General features: G+C 43.3%; 2 protein-coding genes across 6 annotated transcripts; one reads left to right on the top strand and one right to left on the bottom strand.

Moving 5' to 3' along the window:
• Positions 1 to 2,683: 2,683 nt before the first annotated feature.
• Positions 2,684 to 11,344, top strand: LOC136533277 (uncharacterized). 5 transcript variants are annotated; one of them, XM_066525837.1, is made up of 19 exons: positions 2,686 to 2,902; positions 3,279 to 3,423; positions 3,590 to 3,659; positions 3,750 to 4,607; positions 4,701 to 4,880; positions 4,974 to 5,087; positions 5,606 to 5,664; positions 5,780 to 5,846; positions 5,926 to 5,977; positions 6,178 to 6,270; positions 6,497 to 6,580; positions 6,710 to 7,122; positions 7,447 to 7,508; positions 9,587 to 9,656; positions 9,873 to 9,953; positions 10,080 to 10,181; positions 10,301 to 10,431; positions 10,700 to 10,814; positions 11,164 to 11,344. In XM_066525837.1, the coding sequence occupies exons 2-19, from the start codon at positions 3,404 to 3,406 to the stop codon at positions 11,200 to 11,202; spliced, it is 2,610 nt and encodes an 869-aa protein (XP_066381934.1). In that variant the 5' UTR covers positions 2,686 to 2,902; positions 3,279 to 3,403; the 3' UTR covers positions 11,203 to 11,344. The 5 variants fall into 5 exon arrangements, with proteins under 5 accessions (XP_066381931.1, XP_066381934.1, XP_066381930.1 ...); XM_066525834.1 differs by lacking the exon at positions 3,279 to 3,423 and having other exon boundaries at positions 2,684 to 2,902; positions 9,873 to 9,941; XM_066525833.1 differs by lacking the exon at positions 3,279 to 3,423.
• A 1,805-nt stretch (positions 11,345 to 13,149) lies between these two features.
• On the bottom strand, positions 13,150 to 18,594 carry LOC136533279 (probable serine/threonine-protein kinase PBL7). The gene is made up of 5 exons (XM_066525839.1): positions 18,456 to 18,594; positions 15,870 to 16,069; positions 15,249 to 15,438; positions 14,764 to 15,155; positions 13,150 to 13,788 (listed from the first exon to the last, which is right to left on the bottom strand). The coding sequence occupies exons 1-5, from the start codon at positions 18,592 to 18,594 to the stop codon at positions 13,465 to 13,467; spliced, it is 1,245 nt and encodes a 414-aa protein (XP_066381936.1). The 3' UTR covers positions 13,150 to 13,464.
• Positions 18,595 to 19,625: the final 1,031 nt, after the last annotated feature.

Here is a 19,625-nt window from a genome sequence, read left to right as displayed (position 1 = left end):
TACCATAATTGGATCATAAAAACTGCAGCTATGAATTATTCCATTTAATTACAGAAAAACATAGATCTAAAGCCACAGCAAAAACTTTGTACTAAAGCATATCATATTATATATTCACTGTGTAGATCTACTCATGTGGAGTCTAACAAAATTAGATTTTCTATTTTATTTTTAATGATTTATTATGATTTTTTAATAATTCAGCCGAAATAAATAAATAAGAAAAAGACAAAACACCTTCAAAACCGTTTATAACAGGACCCGAGGAGGTTAGATGAACAGTTTTAAAAGTTGAGAAAGATGTTTTTGTCTGATTTTGAAGATTGGGGAGAAAAACGGACTTTCACGAAAATAAAGAGAGGTAATGTAGAATCTTTTTTTTCAATCGTGGAGAGAGAATCTACAGGCGCGCGCGTGGGTTGGCTTGGTTGGTTCACTCTTCATTGGTCCTCATGCTGGCGGCCGGCCCGCCGCGCCATCAGGCTGGCAGTGGCAGGCCTGCTACAGCGACAGCGCGAGCTCCCCGGGGCCCAGCAGTGCCCGCCAAACAAAATCCGTCCACGACCACCATGCGGGCCTGCACGAGAGCCTCCACGAGCCATGCCGCCGTGTGGCAAAAGCGGTGCTACTCCTCCAACGAAACCAACCCCCTTGGGGCCCACCCTGGCCACCAGATCTTCTGGAACTGCAGGAGTCTTCGGTCCAGCCTCTGAAGCGTGCACCACAATTCACATCTTCGGTACAGGGTGTGTGTATCTGAAATTGGCCAACCGATGATGCAAGTGAGCGTGACAATGACAAGCTGAAGACACAGTTCAACGGAGTGTATGGCCACCTCCTAAACTCTTTGGTCGCTGTATCATAAGATGTTTGAACACATATATAAAATATTAAATATAGACTATTTACGAAACTAAATGCATAGATTGACATTGTTTTGCGAGACGAATTTTTTTAAGCCTAATTAATCCATGATTTGATAATGTGGTGCTACAGTAAACATGTGCTGATGACGGATTAATTAGGCTTAATAAATTCGTCTCGCGGATTACTGATGGATTCTATAATTTGTTTTTTATTAATATCCGAACGCTCCATGCGACACCCCGTGTGACACCTCTTAAACTTTAGTCATTGGCAAAGTTCAAGAAGGCGCTAGGCGCTCTCTAGGCGGTGACCCATAACCTAGCGCTTAGGCGGGCCTAGGCGAGCCTAGACATTTTAAGGCGTTTTTCTAGGTGGTAGCTAATACATGCATAAATACTTAAAAGAAAAAGAAAAAATAGCAGATCAGTGGTGGAGAAAGAAAAGAAGGCCCAATAACGGTCCAAGTCTCCCAAGTCTAGTCCAAGTCTTATCCCCTCCCGTCCCGGCCTCTATTCCCGTCTCTCTCCCTCCCAACTTCTGCTCGTGCTCGCTCGTCGCTCGCCCACGCCGCCGCCATCGCCCGACGCCCCGACGTCGACTCCTTCCCCACCGGTCGTCGCCGCCCCCGCCAACGTTACCTCCTTCCCCCATCGTCGCCTGACGTCCGCGCCATCCGCACTCGTCCCTGCTTTGGCGGATCTGCCCGCCGCCATCGCCTGGCACCACCTCTTCCCGTACCGGCCGCCGTTGCCTCACCTTAGCTCCTCCCACATCGTTTCCCGACCTCTGCGCCGCCCTGACACGTCCCTGCCTTGGCAGATCTGGCCGCCTTTCGACGGCAACAGTTGGGCAACCGCCTAGGTACCCGTCTACCCCCTAGGCGAGGCAGTACCCCGTCGCCCAACGTGTAAGCGCGCCCAGGCGACCGCCCAACGTCGCCTTTTTGAACATTGGTCACTAGATCTAAACACCCCAGGTTAACCAACAGATTGGCGGTAGTGTGATACTGTTGTGCTGTTGATCTTGATACGTATTTGGCTGCTCTTCAACAGTTCAACACAGCAGAGCTAGCTATAGCCGTAGACAAACACTGTACACGGACATTTGAGCCCTGAATCCATAGAACTAACAACTTGATTATTTTTTAGTCCCTAGATATTCAATCAGGCAGACTAATTTTTGGTCTACTAGTTATAGACTAGTTATTAGTAATAGGACTAGTTGTTAGTATAGTTCGCCAAAACAACCCCTTTGATCAATGTTCCGGTGCTTCTGCCCTATGATCCTGCACACTGGCCACACAAATATCCGTTCCTCTTCCTCACCAAACCACCGGACGACCGGACGAGGTAGGTCCAAAAGCTTGGGAGTTGGGACAGAAATAGTAACAGCACGCACGGTCTGACACCCTGCCGTGATTAAAGGTACCAGTGTGCCCGCCTCATGCTGGGATGTTATCACGAGTAAAGTTTAGGACGTGTCGATGTTCAGATACTAATTATAAAATTAATTACGGAGAGCGTGATTAATTCAGGAGATGAATCTATTAAGACTAATTAATTTAGCATTAGCATATGTACTGTAGCAACATATTGTCAAATCATAGACTAATTAGTTTAATAGATTTGTCTCGTAAATTAATCTCAAATTATGCAATTAATTTTATAATTAATCTATATTTAATACTCTCATTTAGTTAGTGTCAAACATCAACTATGAGCGGGAAACCAAACACTAGCTGAATTGCCCGATCTCTAATGCCCAATTTGTGTATACTCCTATAGTAAGCACGATCTGTCCATTTTGACCATTCTCGCACCAAATCCAGGTCAAACCCAGGCGATTAGTTTCCAGTCCCATTCAAAGCTCCCCGTCTTCCTCCTTGCTACCTACTCCGGGCTGCCACGCTGCGCCGGCCGGCACGAGGTGTTCGACGAGTCGCTGCACCCCGACGGGCCACCACGGCGCGTGCCGGGAGCCGCGCCGCGGCGGCGGCGGCCATGGGCGCCGCGGCCTTCGAGTTCGAGTACAAGAGGTTCGTTAAGTACCATACCGTACTCATGTGTCTTCTCCAATTGAAATCCATGCAGGAGGGAGGGCAGAAGCGCGCCCGGGCGTGCGCGACATCGTCGTGCCGCGCGCCACGTGCTCCGCGCTCTAGCATCGACGCAAAATTACTTTTCTTTCTTTCTTCTTTCGGTCTCCTCGCCGTCCCCAATCTGCGCTGCCGCTTCTTCTTCTTCTTCTTCTTCTCCAATTCAATTCAATTCCTCTTCATCGCCTCGCGCCTGGGCGGGCATCCCTCGGGCGCCGCGGCAGGAGCAGGGGGTGCGGTGCAGTTAACGCCAGCGCGCGTGGCTCCACCCGGTCTTGCCGCGATCCGTTGCAATCCTGATTCCCTTCCTCTCCAGAATTCCTCCTCCCATGTGCGTGGATCTCGGGGCCCGCGCGGGCTAGGGTTTATGGCTTTGGTCAATCCATGGCGTGCGGTGCCGAGGTCGCCCTGTCGCTTCTTCTTTAATGCGCGCTGATCCCCATGGACGCCGAGTCCCCACGGTAAATCCCACAAAAAGGCGGGTCTCCTTTGCCCATTTCGCCTGCCTCCTCTTCTCTCCTATCGTCTCTTGTTCGGCTCCTTGTTTTCGTATTGCCTGGGGGGGCTAATGCCGTTGTTGGGGTTGCCTCCGGGAGCTGTGGTTGATGGTCCTGAGGTTTGGCGCAGGGACGCTTATGGATTCGCGGTGCGGCCACAGCATGTGCAGCGTTTCCGCGAGTACGCCAAGATTTACAAGGTAGTAATTTACTTTGCCGTACTGGAAATGTTATGTTCATTGTCTGTTTATTGGAAAGTTTTGATTTGCTTTTGGAGGGTTGTTTGTTAGGAAGAGGAGGAGGAGAGGGCGCACAGATGGAGGGACTTCTTGGACAGGTTGGCTGAGTCAGCCAATGTGCCCGCCACACCCAGCGTTTCACCATATGCAGCTGCCAGGGATGGTGCTGCAGGAGCAGGACAGGCGCAAGAGAATAACAACATCGGAATACATTGTGTTGATGATGAACAAGAGGAGGGAGCTGAGAATGCAAAAGATAACAATAAATTGGAAAACCCGAAGGAAGCTGATACCAGTGGTGAATCACGAGAAGCAAATGGTAAGTCAGAAGATCTGAAAGATGTAACTGACAACTTGGATGAAGTGAAAGAGGAGACTAGTTGTAGCTCTATGGAAGCAATCAAAGCCTTAGAGGGCTTGATGGAAGCAAATGGGGACGTTGAAGAATTAAAAGATTTGAATGGAAGCTCAGAAGAATTGGAAGGAGAGAGTAATGGCAACTTGGACAAGCTGGTAGAGCTCTTCTTGGATAAGGGGTTGTTGGATGAACTGAAGCCCATAAAAGTTGAGTCCCGGCGGCGGGTACGGGCAGCGCTTAGCATCATTGACAAAATGATGAGCTCTCGGGTAGTGAAGGGTGGTAATGGTGCAAATGATACTCATGGAAAGGATGGAGCACAGCTTGCTTCTATTGAAGAGGAAGGAAGGACTGCAGAAGTGAGTCATGACGGAGATCCAGCTGAGGTTGATGAGTCTTGTGTTGCAGAGAAGGTTGAACTTGGACAGGAAACACCTGATGATTCTACGGGTACTGCTTTGGAGGGAGGCAATGATGGGTCTTATTTTCCTTGGAGGGAGGAGCTTGAGAGCTTGGTTCGTGGAGGCGTGCCAATGGCTCTTAGAGGAGAGGTGCAACTGCAACCAGTTCTGCAAATCGCTGCTGTCTGCTTAGTGTGTGAGATTTGATGCCTTTATGCTCACATATTGTTGACTTCCCTGCAGATATGGCAAGCATTTGTGGGTGTCGGTGCTCGGAGGATTACTGGGTACTACAACAAATTGCTTGATGACAGGACTGCGACATTGGGTGAAAAGGACCTCATGGACCCAGTGATCAACGAACAGAGAAGTGCACCGAGAAAAGTTACACAGCCTGAGAAGTGGAAAGGACAGATAGAGAAGGTTGTTTTCTGCAACAGTTTGAATTTAGAGGAAGCATACCATGGTTGACAAGCTCTAGTGTTTCTATACACTTGATTTCTGTTTTCGTTACAGGATTTACCACGAACATTTCCAGGACACCCTGCATTAAATGAGGATGGGAGGAATGCTTTGAGGCGGTTATTAACCGCATATGCAAGGCATAATCCATCAGTTGGGTACTGCCAGGTAAATTGATGCCAATTGAAGGAATTTTGTTTTTTTTTATCTAGCCTCTTGTTAGCTTAATTGTATAGAATGAGATAGATTGTAATCCTAATTGGTGCATGCAAACTATGAAAGGTCATGGTTCTCATGTTCAGTTGAGCATTTGAGCAAAATTGTAATGTATGGCCTTAAATGTTGAGAGATCCATTATAAGCTATGAGCCTATGATAAGCGATACATTTTTAATCATTAGTTCTGGACTTCTGTTGAGCAAAATATTTCTTACACCATATACCTATGGTAACTTCAGAAGGGATTTGACATAATGTAAAATCAGTGAAGTCTATCTCCACATAAAGAATTTCATTGTAGCCATCTTTATCAGGTCAGAAAAACCACCACATGTACTATGAAGTTTATAGCTATATTTATCTTGCCTTCAACATGCCTCACACTTGAAGAGTTTAAACCGATTTCTGAAATAACCACTATCACCAAAGTTTATAGGTATATTTATCTTCACTTGTTTTCTCTTGCAGGCCATGAACTTCTTTGCTGGGCTATTTTTGCTTTTCATGCCTGAAGAAAATGCATTTTGGTATGTCTTCATTAAATGCACCTTGTATATGGAAAGAAAAAAAAAAGACTCAATGGCCTTTTTTTAGTGCAAGACTGTATGGCCTTCTCCATTTTCACTTGCTTTTGAATTTCAGGGCTTTAGTAGGGGTTATTGATGATTATTTTTATGGATACTACACTGAAGAAATGATTGAATCTCAGGTACTTTTGAATTTGTGGATCTTGATGCATCCACTCTTTTCCATGGAACATTTGAACTATGTTGCTGCTCAATACACAGGTTGACCAACTCGTCCTTGAGGAGGTTGTACGAGAAAGGTTCCCTAAATTGGGTATGTTTTCCAATTATATCATTATATTCGTCTTTGTGATGTTTAATTCTTTGTTAAAAAATCACACATATGTTTGTGTCACTATTGCTTAATATTTTGAAGGCACGGTATGTCAAAGTATCTACACTTAATGTTTCTTCCATTGAAGGTTCTTGTTATGGTTATTACTTGGCACTTACATCAATTGCAATTTTCTTCAGCCAAACATATGGATTTCTTGGGAGTTCAAGTGGGATGGGTGACTGGACCATGGTTTCTTTCAATTTTCATCAATATGCTTCCATGGGAAAGTGGTCAGGTTTTATACAGTGTCTTGTTCTTTCATTATGATATGTGCTATTACAATATTTTTGCTGGTAGTTCACTGCTGTAAGATTGATTAACCCCCTTCTGGTGGTTGACTAACATTTAAATCTCACTATCAGCATATGGAAAATCTTCTTATGTCTTTGTAGGTTACATATTCTTTTACCATATGTGTGCTATTGATATCTAAGTAAGACTTTACCTCTCTTGTAGTACTTCGCGTTTGGGATGTCATCCTTTTTGAAGGAAATCGTACAATGTTGTTCAGGACGACGCTTGCTTTGCTGGATTTATATGGTATTAGTTATCCCTTCTTAGCTTGTTTATTAACATCTGGAAAATGTTAAAATTTCTTTTATTTGTTTTTTTTACCAATTTTGATGTGCAACCAGCATTGTTGTGTTGTCTTCATACATTAATTTGCAGGGCCTGCACTGGTGACCACAAAAGATGCCGGAGATGCAATTACACTACTGCAGTCTCTTGCTGGATCTACTTTTGACAGCAGCCAGCTTGTATTGACAGCTTGTATGGGCTTCCAATCAGTTAGAGAAATGGGATTGAAAGAGTTAAGGAAAAAGCACAGGCCTGAAATTTTAACTGCAATGGAGGAAAGATCGAAAAACCGTGACTCCTGGAAAGATAAGAAGGGGTTAGCAACCAAACTTTATAGCTTTAAACATGATCCTTCATTCGTGTGCTCACCAGTTAAGTCCAAGGAAGGGCTAGATGGTTCAAAGGTGAATGGAGAGATTGGGCCAGCAAATCTTGAGACCTATCTTAGTACTAGTTCTATACTGGATAATGATTTGGATCAGGGTGTTGATCTTCAAGATCAGGTAACAACTCCTGTGATAGTATTTATCTTTTGGATATGCTATTTCATTTCTGTGAACAATATGAAAAATATCATATTTTTTCTTTGTGTTCAAATGTATTATTTAAACTCCTGGTTAAAAATCTGCTGATTCCTAATGGTTCCATGTCAATATCACAATCTTTTATTTTGTAAAACTGAATGGTTCTGTTCATAATGTTCATATTTCTAGCTTAGAATTATATCTTGACATATCTTTACAAAATTACAACCCAAGTATTTGAAGACTACTTTCTTATGCATATGTGGTGAATTTTACATGTGCAATGCTGCAATATTCATACAGGTGTCATGGCTAAAGATTGAACTATGCAAGCTGCTTGAGGAGAAAAGATCAGCTGATCTCAGGTTTGGGTTATATTTTTTCTTGAACACACAGGAGTTTCATTAAAGAAGAAAAGGAACCAATTACAAACCCCACACCACATCACCCCACTGGACATAATTAGCGTGCCAGTAAAACAAAGGACAACGACCCAACCTAGAGAAAACACCACAAAAACTATACAAAAAGTCGAGACTGGCTCAAAGAGATGCTTTGCACCAGCCACACACCACATTGTAGTGTTTTCCCTGATGTCTCTCCCCGACAACCCTCACAACTAGGTTTGCATTAGGGGACACCGAGTTCAAGATGCAATCTTGCAATGTTTCCAAATTTCCCAAGTGGCAAGAATGATCTAAGTGTTCAAATCTTTCCTGAATTGTTTGTCAACCTGTTTGAGGGATCCACTCCATCATCCTGAGAATCTGCCAACGTCAGGAATTGGAGCCAAGAAAGGAAACCCACACACTGGAGGGTGACACCACCAGAGGAAATGGGAAGGTGCTGCATATTTTTTTCCTCCTAATCACAAAGAGGGGAGTGAGGTGTGGTGTGGGAGACCTCACATAGGAAGTCTATCAGCCGTACAACAATGGTTCAGAAGAGCCAGACACAAGAAAAATTTGCAGCGCAATGGAACCCAAGATTTCCAAATCCTTTTCCAAAGGGCAAAATGAATAGTGCCCACAAAAAAATGGTTTGTTGGCGGATTTCCATGTGTATGTACCTGAGCTGGTCAACTTCCATGTATGCTGGTCCTGCACATCAGGGTGCAGAACTATTTCTTCCGCTCATGGAAGTTGACCAACTTCCATGACCCTGACCGTTAGAGTACCTTTGATGTCTGTCACCCAACGCCTATTTTCTAGTCCCTGAGCAACAGTTCTTTGATTGATCGCTCGCTTGGGAACTAGGGCAGTTAAGTGGGAAGCCAACTCAGCAATGTACGGCCATGTAACCTATGATCATACTAGAATAGTGTCTGTCCCATTAGTCCATTACTGACCAAGGTTAGTGGCCATAGAGAACAGAGCACAGGCATTGGAATGAACATGCACCTGGAGTCAATACCAGGGCCTACTTGGGTCTAGCAACTTATGCTCAATATAAGTATTCAGCATTTCAGCTCTAGATACAGTAACATAAACAATTGTACTTGGTTGAGCAGATTTAACATATCAACAATTACATCGGACCAAAACACCCCTACCCTAGGGCTAGATTCCAAGCATATTCCCTGCATACTAGGGGCTTTTTGGTCCTTTCAGTACATGCTTACACCGGAATCCGATTTGGATTTGACTTAGACAAGTGGCACCTTCCTCCATTTTGTGTGTTTCTCCGGAATGTTGCACCTTCACGAGTGCAGTGGGGTTCGGGCATCCGCTCCTCTTTCCCATTGTGTTGCCATTTCGAACTGCCCAAGGGTTTCGTGTTCTCCTTCCGGGACCTGCTGACGGCGCACCCAGGATGCCTCCTTCAGGGCTCCTCTGAAGATGACTTTGCGCTTCCGCCAAGGCATCATTTTGGAAACCTCCTCGGGTGAAATTTGGGAGCAACCTTCAGGGTTTCTGTGAGAACAAATACCTTCGGTCCTGGGGGCTATCATTCTTGGCTCCCCCCTCCCCCCCCCCCCCTAGTAGTTTTGTAGCCTAGAGATAGTGTAGCTTTGGTCGCCTCTATGTTTCCACAGGCACGTATGTAATTTTGACAAGTCGGAGTGGTGTGGTGTGTGTTGTAAGGGGTCTCTTTTCCCCCTTTTTTCTTCTTAACATAATGGAGCGCAGTTCTCCTGTCGAGAAAAAAAGGTTAAAAACATGCGAACAGAGGGGGAACAGAGGGGGACCCCACGGGGGATACGGTCCCCCAACACTTCACATATGGAGGCACCCCCTCTTTTTATAACCTAAAGGGCTGCTGCTGTCGCAGAGTCACAGTGCATGCTACTACAGTGCAACTGGCAACAGCTAAGTCTATTACTACTATTGAAATGGAGGCTGTTCCATGAATCTGGACAGTGATTGTCCTCATCATCTAGTTAAAACTATTCGCAAGTTGAATTGCGACTTAATTTGTGCTAATATTTCTTTATATTTTCAAGGGGTGAGGAATTGGAAACTGCTTTGATGGAGATGGTCGAGCATGACAACAGACGTATGTTGAGTGCTAAGGTATGATGCTAACTGGAATCACTTTTTCTGGTACCTCTCAGCATATGGTTTCAAGAAAGTTGAATCTCCCAATAGGCCAGTACTATTATATACGCTTCTGAGTTCTTTCTTAACTAACTAGTACTTCAAGAATATCTATATACTACTTTAGTCAATGAATTACCCCTTTGCCTATTTATTTTCTTCATGCACCGTTGACCTGGAAAACATTCACAGGTTGAGAAGCTGGAAGCAGAGGTATATGAACTGCGAAAAGCTTTTTCAGACAAGCAAGAGCAAGAGCAAGTAATGCTTCAGGTGTTGTCTTACTGCATATATTCTGTGGCTATAATCTTTGGGTCTTAGGATCATATTACCTGGTCCTCCAAAGTCCATTATACATCTGATTGTCTAAAAATATCCACACATTAACTACCTCTACAGATCTTGTTAAGAATGGAGCAAGAACAGAAAGTGGCAGAAGATGCCCGCATAGCCGCTGAGCGAGATGCTGCTGAACAAAAACATGCTGCTCACTTGCTCCAGGTTAACTCTTGGAAAAACTTCTGCAAGCAGTTTTTTGAAAGTGCCACTTCCTTGTTGCATGCACAGTTTCTTATGTCTAAGAAGGCTGATGCCTATTTTTTCGTACCTTCTATATGCAGGAGAAGTATGAAGCAGCAATGGCAGCACTTTCACAAATGGAGAAAAGAGCTGTAATGGCAGAAACAATGCTGGAAGCTACAAAGCAATACCAGGCTGGGCAGGTTAAAGCCAACCAATCTTTCACTTCAAGGTATGTTTGTTTTGGCTACATTTAACTTCCACTTTCCAAGCATCTAGATCACTTACGAGCTATTATTGGAAGTCTATAACTTCACACTCGGCATGACTACTTTTCATGTGTCCCGCTAACTATTGCTTGAGTTGGTTTCTTTTCCTCTCCAATTATTTTATTTTTCATGTGTCCCGCTAACATTTGATTGATATTTTTACTGTTAATTTAAGAAGCTTAAACTCTAACTTCATACTACAATACTTCATTTACTTGAAATCTTCTGTAGTTCACCTCGCACGGACCATGTTCTTGGGAAGATAAATCAAGAACCAAACCAAGATGCACCTAACCGGAGAATTGGCCTGCTTTCTAGGGGACTTGGATGGCTTGACAAGAGCAAGGTATGCCAATAAAATCAAAATTTTACCAAAAATAACTCTCTGAGTTCATGACTTTTGGTACCAGGCCCTACATGTCATTATCAGAGCCCTTGTTCCTTATTAGCTTTTTTACTTCTATGTTGTTTTATTATTCCTAAAATATTTGATGTGCTTGGACATAATGAGTGATGTGTCCCTGCTCAACCAAGAGTCTCTTTTTATAGAATATTTGAAAAAGGTAACTCAAAGGAACGCTGATCTTATACCACGCTTGCATGGACAGCATATAAAAAATGAATGGTCTCATTGATCTAGAAAGATTTTACAAAGTTGAGGTGCAGTGGGTTCACTATATTTGAATTGCTTTTAGCAGGGAAGGCAGAATTCCACTGACACATCTGGAGGCTAAACTCATCTAGAGTCCAGGATGAAGTCATAGCTCCCAACAAGATCTGGATTGTTCATTAATGCTTGGATTGCCTGATCACATAAGAACGTGTTGAAATCAGCAGTGATGTTTTCTCGTGAAGATTCAGCTGGTATTTTCCATGAAGTTTTGCAGGAAGTGTATCTTGTATCATATTGAGTTCAGTTGTCAGATAAAGTTTTGTTGGTAGGTCAGAAAGGCTGCTGCAAGTCATCGGTGTAAATTTTCTTTTATTAATTTCATTAAGATTGTCAATAGTTAGGTGTTCCAGGTAGGAGAAAGAGAAGAACACAACTTCCTATACACATGAAAAGAAGAAAAACTTGTGTTAGATTAGTTACAGTATCATGGAGTTGTTCTGGAGAAGAGCATGCTTTATCTCTCTTCAGAAATGTCAAAACCACTGAAGAGATGATCTCTCTGTATTTTTGTTCTTTTGATACGTGTGGCTCTGACATTCTTGACACTTGACAGTTGACATGTTTGGTGTACGAAAATTATTGTCAAAAGGATCTGATTGCGAACCCAACAGCGGAAACTCCACTGTAACGAGGCATTTTGGAAAGCTAATTATCTTCAGTTCCTCACAAGTAAACCTGGAAGTGGATTGGGATAATCCAAAGTATAAATGGTCTTAACATACTATGGATTTTACTGGATGAATGTTATTTGGATGTGGATATACAAGACCACAATACCCAAATTCAACGGATTGGATTGGATAAAAAGACCCGGATATCCCAAAATCCGTTGGACCTCTTCCTGACTTTGGCGTCTTCACCAGGCAGCCGGGGAGTGTTCAGCTAGATTTCAACACGCACGCTTGGGGCGAGAGCCCGCCTAGCCGCTCGTCAACGACGGCCTCGCCTAGCTGCTTGAACGACGCCACCGGCCTTCTATCACCGCCGATTCGGAGATCAGCTTGCTGTACCAGAAGGCAAATGCCGTGGCCAACCTCCCCAACTACCCGGCGGCGCATTCACGGACACGGATACGCTGGCATAACAGCCAGGCGCGCGCGGACCGCCGGCCTCGCTCCCCGCGCTCTGCAGCCGCGTGTGGGTAGGCGGCGCGCCGCAATGGGGTGGCTCGTTCTCCGGCGCGGGTCTGGCGGGGCAAGGCAGCTTGCGTGCGCGCGGGGCGACGAGCTCGCGGCGCGCCGCGGGGTCGTGGGAGACCGGATCGGAGTGCGGCGGAGGAGGAGGCGGACACTCGGCGCCGCTGAAGATGGATGGGCGGCGGGCCTCCCATCGGTGGTAGCACGTCCATCAGCGGCGCACGGTGAGTCGCAGCTCCTCGGCCGGACCGAGCAGCGTGAGCTTGCCCGCTGATGCAGCGCTCATGGAAGTCTGTATTTGGACGAATGGACTGGACTGGATTTACAGGGTAGTGGACTGGACTGGATTGGATATTGCACGCATGACTGTGGTTTGGATTGGATACGTTCTCATTTTAATTGGGTTTCCTTTGGACTGGATTGATTGGACGTGGATGTTAATCCACTTCCAGGTATACTCACAAGGTTATTGAAAAATGATTTTGGGTAAAAGCATGCCGTGTTCCCTCTCAACCTGTGCAGCGTCATGCGGCATGCCCGTAAACACCTTGTTTCTGTCAACACAACACGACGAATGTCTTGCCACTTTGGTGAAGTAGATGAACTGCCCAACATAGACTGAAGTGAAAGATCAGTTGGAGTGTTGGACAATCATACTGGACATGGCAGAGGCAGTGTCACTGGGAACTTGGTACAGTGCCACGTTCCTCCACCTGTTTCAGGAATGCGGGAACAATCCCAGTCTGTGCAGTGAAAAAAACTGTCTCAAAGAGCGTTCCTCGATCCCTGTTCCACGACCCAATCATCCTACAACTTTGTGACTAAGTTAATTAAACACTCGACACCTGAGATCAGGGATAACTTCCTTGGACACAATGTAAATCAAACCCTTTTCGGAGCAGCATCAACAGCAAAAGTAAGGGAAACAAGCCATCGTCATCAATACAACATGCAAACAAAGCGTCTGATAAGACTAAGCCACAACAAACACAACAACAGTTTACAACGGTTGTCTACAAACTATAAGGGGAAAAAAATCTTCATCATGACCATATACTTCCCCGCAATTCAACCGTATCATTTGAACAGGCATTGCAACTTTCTTGCTCCAAGACAGGCAGTAACTGACCATCACTACAAAATGCAGCAACAGAAGAACACCATTGTTTTGCTATGCACTGGATTCCTCAGTTTCTTTCTCCCTGATCGTCGCTCTGGTGGTTCCGATCAGAGCTAGTTCTTGTTGGTGTGCTGCGTCCAGGGTTCCGATCAGAGCTAGTTCTTGTTGGTGTGCTGCGTCCGCCACGGTCCAACCGCCTTCTGTTTCTGACTTCTGACATCACAGTGAGAGAGGCGACAACATCTCGCATGCTTGGTCTCATATTGGGTGATTCACTGATACAGCGTGAAACAACAAAAAAGGCATGCTCCAAACAAGGCTGGGAGCACTGACCCCGCAGTGCCGGATCTACCAGAATGTCCAGTTCCCGTCTGCGGAGAAAGTTGAGAGCCTGAAACCATACAGTAAAAGAAAGGTCATGGCATGTAATTGCATAAGGATAATGCATACATCTGTTGAATGGCATGTAAAACCTGAACCTTTGTTTTAAGTAGTAGTTTTGTTATATCGTACCCGGACGAAAAAACTTCCCTCTTATACCAGAATTTTTTTTGGCATGTTATAAAAATATTCGGATGTTTTAGAATAGTTCAGCACCTAGAATCCTAGATTAAAGGTGTGGTAAGAATTTAATCAGGTGAAATATTCCTTACCGATGTCTGAATTTGTAGTCATACCAATTCTATCTAGAAATCACACCAAAATAATCACCGTCTTGTGCAAGTCAAGTGTAAATCCAACATAAACTGACAGAAACTAAAATTGGAGTGAGGGGGGCAAGATTTTCACCCGAATCTTCGTTTTATTCCCTTCCAGCTTCCATGCACGATATTTAGGAAGAAGAAAGGGAAAGAAAAGAAAAGCAAAATAAAAGGTGCGAAAAGAAAACTTTGACCCAAGTTTATTCAGGTGTGGAAGAGAAGACCCTCTCCTGATCCTCGTCCTGGTTTTTATTTTTTATTTTAATCTAGAAGAAATACACATCCAAATTCTCCTACGAGGACTAAAACTTGGTTAAGGCATACAACTATGCCCACGACCAACTCAGCTAGACTTAAGTTTCTTGCCTCTACAACGATGACATGAAGGTGATAGAAGAAGCACATAACAGGTTTGATATATTTTTTTAATGAAAAGAACAAGTTTGATATGATCAAATGGTTAAGAAACAAAATGAATAAAGACCATTTTTGGGCATCGAAGGAGGAAGAGCATGAGCTCACAGCTTATGAGCCTTTTAAATGAAGAGACTGAGATATTAAATAGGACGACATACTTTCCTCAAGAGCATATTGGCAATTATACTATCATTGAGGAGAAGCAAGTAAAGAATTTTATTTTAAAAAAACAAAAACAGAAAGCTTACCCATGCGACAAGGTTTCGCTCTGATTCAGGGAGTCTTTCGTCTCTAGCCATTCTTCCGGTTAGAACCTCCAACATAACTACACCAAAGCTGTAAATATCTGTCTTTACTGTCAATTTACCAGTCATCAAGTACTCTGGCGCACAATAACCAGGTGTACCCATAACTCTTGTTGAAACATGGGTATTGTCACCAGTTGGACCTAGCTTCGCCAAGCCGAAGTCAGACAGCTTCGGGTGGTACCCCGCTCCGAGCAAAATGTTTGCACATTTCACATCACGATTGATGACAGGAGGGGTGAGATTGTGATGCAAATGCTCAAGACCTTTAGCAGCACCAAGGAGTATCTTAATTCTTGTACTCCAGTCAAGAGGCTGCTGACCAGGGGGGAGATCTGGACAAAGCAAGGACCAACTCTGATTACACTAAATTCTTCTAATATATAGCCGAAAGAGAACGATATATATATGTTAGGTTCGCAGCATACCATGGATGTGACTGTTCAGAGAACCCAAAGGCATATACTCATAAACTAAAATCCTCTGACCATGACTAGTGCAATATCCAACGAGCTTTACAAGATTTGGGTGGTGCACATTGCTCAAGATCAGAACTTCAGTGACGAATTCCCTATGCCCTTGTTGTCCCTGAAGATCAAGCCTCTTTATAGCCACCTCCTGTCCAGGCACCTTTCTAGAATTAGAATATCATACAAGAAATGAAAGCTAACAAATATATCTTACCCATCCTTTTTTCATGATAAATTAACGATACCATTCATCAGCATTCAGATACATAAAGAAAAAAAGTACATAAATCCTTTCTTGTAGGTGCTACTCTGATCATACTTAAGATCACTTCAGTTCATTTGACTAACGCACTAGTAATAACTATCATCGATTGACCAAATACATTGATCAACATTCAGCTGTAAAAAAAAAAACACAGCAATCTTTTCTTGCACACACCAGTCACCATTTCAGTCTTCAGTTATACTCATCAAGATCAATCTAGTCTTTTTGAGCAACGAAATAGCAACAAAGAATTCTATGATTTTAGCACACAAACATATCTGCAACCATCATTGAGCAGAGGCATGTGAACCAACCTGATTGGTGCTTTCAAGAAAGCCCTTGTACACTTGGCCGAACCCACCCTGTCCCAGGAAACGGTCTACTTCGAAGCCATGTGTCGCTGCACAGACCTCATCATAGGTGAAACTCCTGAGACGAACGTGCCTCTCTGGACGTTGATCTGTGACGAAGTCATTATGAGGGGTCTCCACCATGACCACTGATTCTGCCATCTCTGTACAAACAAAACAAAAATTGACGAAGCATCAGATCGACACACAAATAATGCAAATGTTGCCAACTATAAGGGGAGACCACGCTAATATTAATCAATTATATCAGTGTTCAGAAAAAAGCCCTCACATTCTTCAAAAGGTTCTAAAAATTACAAAATTAATCAGGGAAAAAAGAATATGCACCTTTTGATTTTATGATTATCTAACGTTCTAGAATAAACAAGCTAAGAGGACCTAAAAAATATTTAATCAGAAAAAAGAAAAAGAACATGTACAGTTGGATTTATGATGACCTAGCGGTCTAGAGTAAACAAAAGAAATCATGTCAAATGTACTAGATAAAATTGGTAAGAAACAATTGTAAGTCTAATTATTGGGCTACCAAAATTATTGGATGTAAATACACAGGTAGATGAAATCAAAACTTCTACAAACTGCAACCCAACCAGTAACAGCACGGCAATTGTACGACAACAAAGGACAAAATCTGGCAACATCAGCTCAGGCACAAATTGAGAGAGAAAATTGTATTAATGAACAATGAGCAATTAATATTAAGTGGGGGGCACAAGTTAACGTATGGGCAGCAAACTGATGACTAAATTCAAAAAAAATCAAACTTTTCAACAGCATCTCCAGCAGCATCGGGTCGACACTAGAAGTTGAGTGGAAAAAGGATACATCAGACGATGAGAAATTCATTTGAAGTTTTTCTAGTGCATTGCTATTTGATGATGCCGTCGAGGACAAAACTGTGTTTTCACGGTTTGGGTTATTGATGCAACACGAACAATAACTAAATAAGTCATGGCCACGCTAAGAGATTTTGTTTCTTTAAATAGCCAAGGGAAATTAGACATGTAAAATGCAAAGGTACAAAAGATACATTATTTTTTGTATTAATTACCATTTTTAAAAAGAAAGGCAATACCTGAACGTATATAAGTGTTCAATTGGATGTAACTAGAACTTTTATCCAAATTATTAAATGGGAGAAAAGCTCGACCAACTAACAAGAGTAGAAGTTTTTTTATATTAAGATAAGAACAAATCCATAAAAAATACAATAAATAAATAGATAAACAAAGACTCCAATACATATAGAATAGTCATCGAAAGAGTCAGCAGTGAAGCAACGTTATAACTAGATTTTGTGGTGGTACTAAAAAGCAAAGGAACAACAAGGAATTTACTGGTGATAGATATATGGTTATTTGTGCTGATAAATGCAATTGGACCAATAAAGATATAACAATGAAACAAAAAAAATACTTTAAGAAAATCCAAATGTTATATAATAAAAATAAAAAATTAGCTACCCACACTATTATCGCAGGACTCCTTGCTAGTTAGCAACATGAGAAGGTAAAAGCAAATTATTCCAAGAACACAACGAGATATAAGTGGTTCCTTGCTAAAAGCCTAAAACAAAGCGAAAACATGACAAAACAGTAGGAATTGTAATTTATCCAAACAAACTGATGGCACCATTTTATGAAAAAGATACGCAGAATTTGTGAGGTTAACCTCACCATGTCAACTATCAAGAACGCAACGCAAATAAAAAAAGGAGGAATTTATTATCATCTATAAGCCAGCAGGAACCTAGCTATCTGCTTGTGGCAGCACCGCAGCTGCAGCATCGTGTTCGGTTTCAACAAGGACCAGAACCAGCGTTTCTTCACGAAATCTATTGTTCGAGACCGCAAGAAATGAAGTAGAGTATCACGACCCCAAACAATGCAAACGACTCAAAAGGCCATCACGTGGAACAGCACAGCACCTTGCTCTTGATACAAATCTCAGTAGACACTAGGCAGCACCACCATTTAGCAGCATAACAAACAAATAGTTAAGCACCAAAACCATTCGACCGAATTTGACCGACTGCACGAAACGAAGAATGAAACAAAAATGAAGGAATGGCAATCGAAGTAGCCAGTAGTAACTATAGCGCACATCGATCGTACAGGCACTCTTCTGCGTGGCGATGGGCTCCGGGACGCCGGGCGGGGCCGCGCGCGGGTGTTGGTGGTACGCTCGATCTTTAAGCGTACGCTCGTACTCCTTCACCTCATCCTCAAGCGTACGCTCGATCATCGGGGCCGTGCTAATTAAGGCGGAACAAACCAAAATGAAGGGAAGGAAAAATGAAAACGAAGAATCCACACAGTAACCACGGCGCGCGACGTACGACGATCACGCAGGAGCTAAAACCCTAGCAAACGCCCCCCGCAAACTTCGTGAAAAATTCGATGGACGGCCCCAAAACCAAGAAACCGCGCTCTGTGTGGTCCGTGCTAAGGGATCACCGAACTAGCAAGCCGCCGAACCGAAGAAACGCAAGAATTGGAGCCGCATTTCCGGGAGCAGGAGAGCGAGAACCTGGGACGACTGGGATGACAGGCTCGCTCGGAACGGCGGTCGGCTCGACCTGCTCATCCTCCGGGTCCAGGATCTGCGACCTCTGCGCGGGCGCTATCCTCTCAATGCCTCCTCCCTCCAACGAGAAGCAGGAACCCATGGCCGCCGCCTCCTGAGTTGGTCCAGCGCGAGCGTTGAGGCTGGGGAAGAAATAAAACGGCTGGCGACCAGATACCGCATTTTTCGAACAACCAAAACTAGGGTTTATCTAGAGACTAGAAAAAGGGCCCACCTGTGCTGCCGGTCGCACGACATGGATTTTCTATACATGTGCATATATGATTTATCACAACCAAGAAATATTTGGCGGAGCGAAAAAATCAGACACCACACTTTTGAACAAGCAAGTACGGTTTGTCTAGAAACTAGACAGGGGCGATCTGCGTGGCCTCGAGACGTGGATTTAATTTTCTATACACACATATGTGCATATAGAATTTATTACAGCGATCCATTTAGTTTAGAGCTCTATGATAAAGCGGAGTATTAAGCAATTTGTCATATATAACGTACACAAAATATATTAATATATATATATATATATACCGCAATATGTTATGTGAGTGTTATTTTAATGTAGTTGTCATGAGCGGTACTCCATGCTCGTGAAACCCAACATATGTTAATTAGGTAAATTCATTTCGGACCGTGCGTTGAAAGTGCCAATAGTGGATATATGTTATTAGTAGTTTATTTCTAGTAACCTATCTATATCTCTTTGATTGATTATCTTTTTTACGTTCATTTGTAACTTGCACACATCACGTTCTTCAGTCTTTTGAAATCTCCTAAAGATCTAAGACTACAAAGGTTGAACCCTAGACACCATGCTCATTCTTGTTATAGGCTAGGGTTGTTAAATCTCTGGTGTGGCCTATAGAAGGTCTAAGGTAGAAATAACAGACATGATTTTGTTTGGTGGTGTGTGGGGTGAGGGGGAAGGATGCGCTAGAGATATTAGGGTTTGTTTAGAGAGGGATCTTTCTGTATTTTCTAGGCCCTAGGAGATGTGGATTCTCTATTCATGCATATATATGCTTGCAGAACTTATCACAACCATTCATTTAGTTTAAAGTGCTACGATAGATCGAAATATTAAGAAATTTGTCGTATATAATATACACAAAGTGT

Source organism: Miscanthus floridulus, unplaced genomic scaffold, assembly GCF_019320115.1.
Source record: "Miscanthus floridulus cultivar M001 unplaced genomic scaffold, ASM1932011v1 fs_834_1_2, whole genome shotgun sequence".
NCBI lineage: Eukaryota > Viridiplantae > Streptophyta > Magnoliopsida > Poales > Poaceae > Miscanthus > Miscanthus floridulus.
Note: the sequence above shows the minus strand (reverse complement) of the source record. Positions and strands in the feature narration are given on the sequence as shown.

Excerpts from the sequence above, each read along its gene's own strand:
- LOC136533277 (XM_066525832.1), top strand. The coding sequence starts at position 3,531 with ATGCCGTTGTTGGGGTTGCCTCCGGGAGCTGTGGTTGATGGTCCTGAG. Across the intron at positions 6,271-6,496 it reads TATGCTTCCATGGGAAAGTG|TACTTCGCGTTTGGGATGTC; the intron begins GTCAGGTTTTAT and ends CCTCTCTTGTAG. Across the intron at positions 10,182-10,300 it reads ATGCTGCTCACTTGCTCCAG|GAGAAGTATGAAGCAGCAAT; the intron begins GTTAACTCTTGG and ends TTCTATATGCAG.
- LOC136533279 (XM_066525839.1), bottom strand. The coding sequence starts at position 18,594 with ATGGGTTCCTGCTTCTCGTTGGAGGGAGGAGGCATTGAGAGGATAGCG. Across the intron at positions 15,439-15,869 it reads TTCTTGAAAGCACCAATCAG|GAGGTGGCTATAAAGAGGCT; the intron begins GTTGGTTCACAT and ends GTGCCTGGACAG. Across the intron at positions 15,156-15,248 it reads TCTGAACAGTCACATCCATG|ATCTCCCCCCTGGTCAGCAG; the intron begins GTATGCTGCGAA and ends TGCTTTGTCCAG.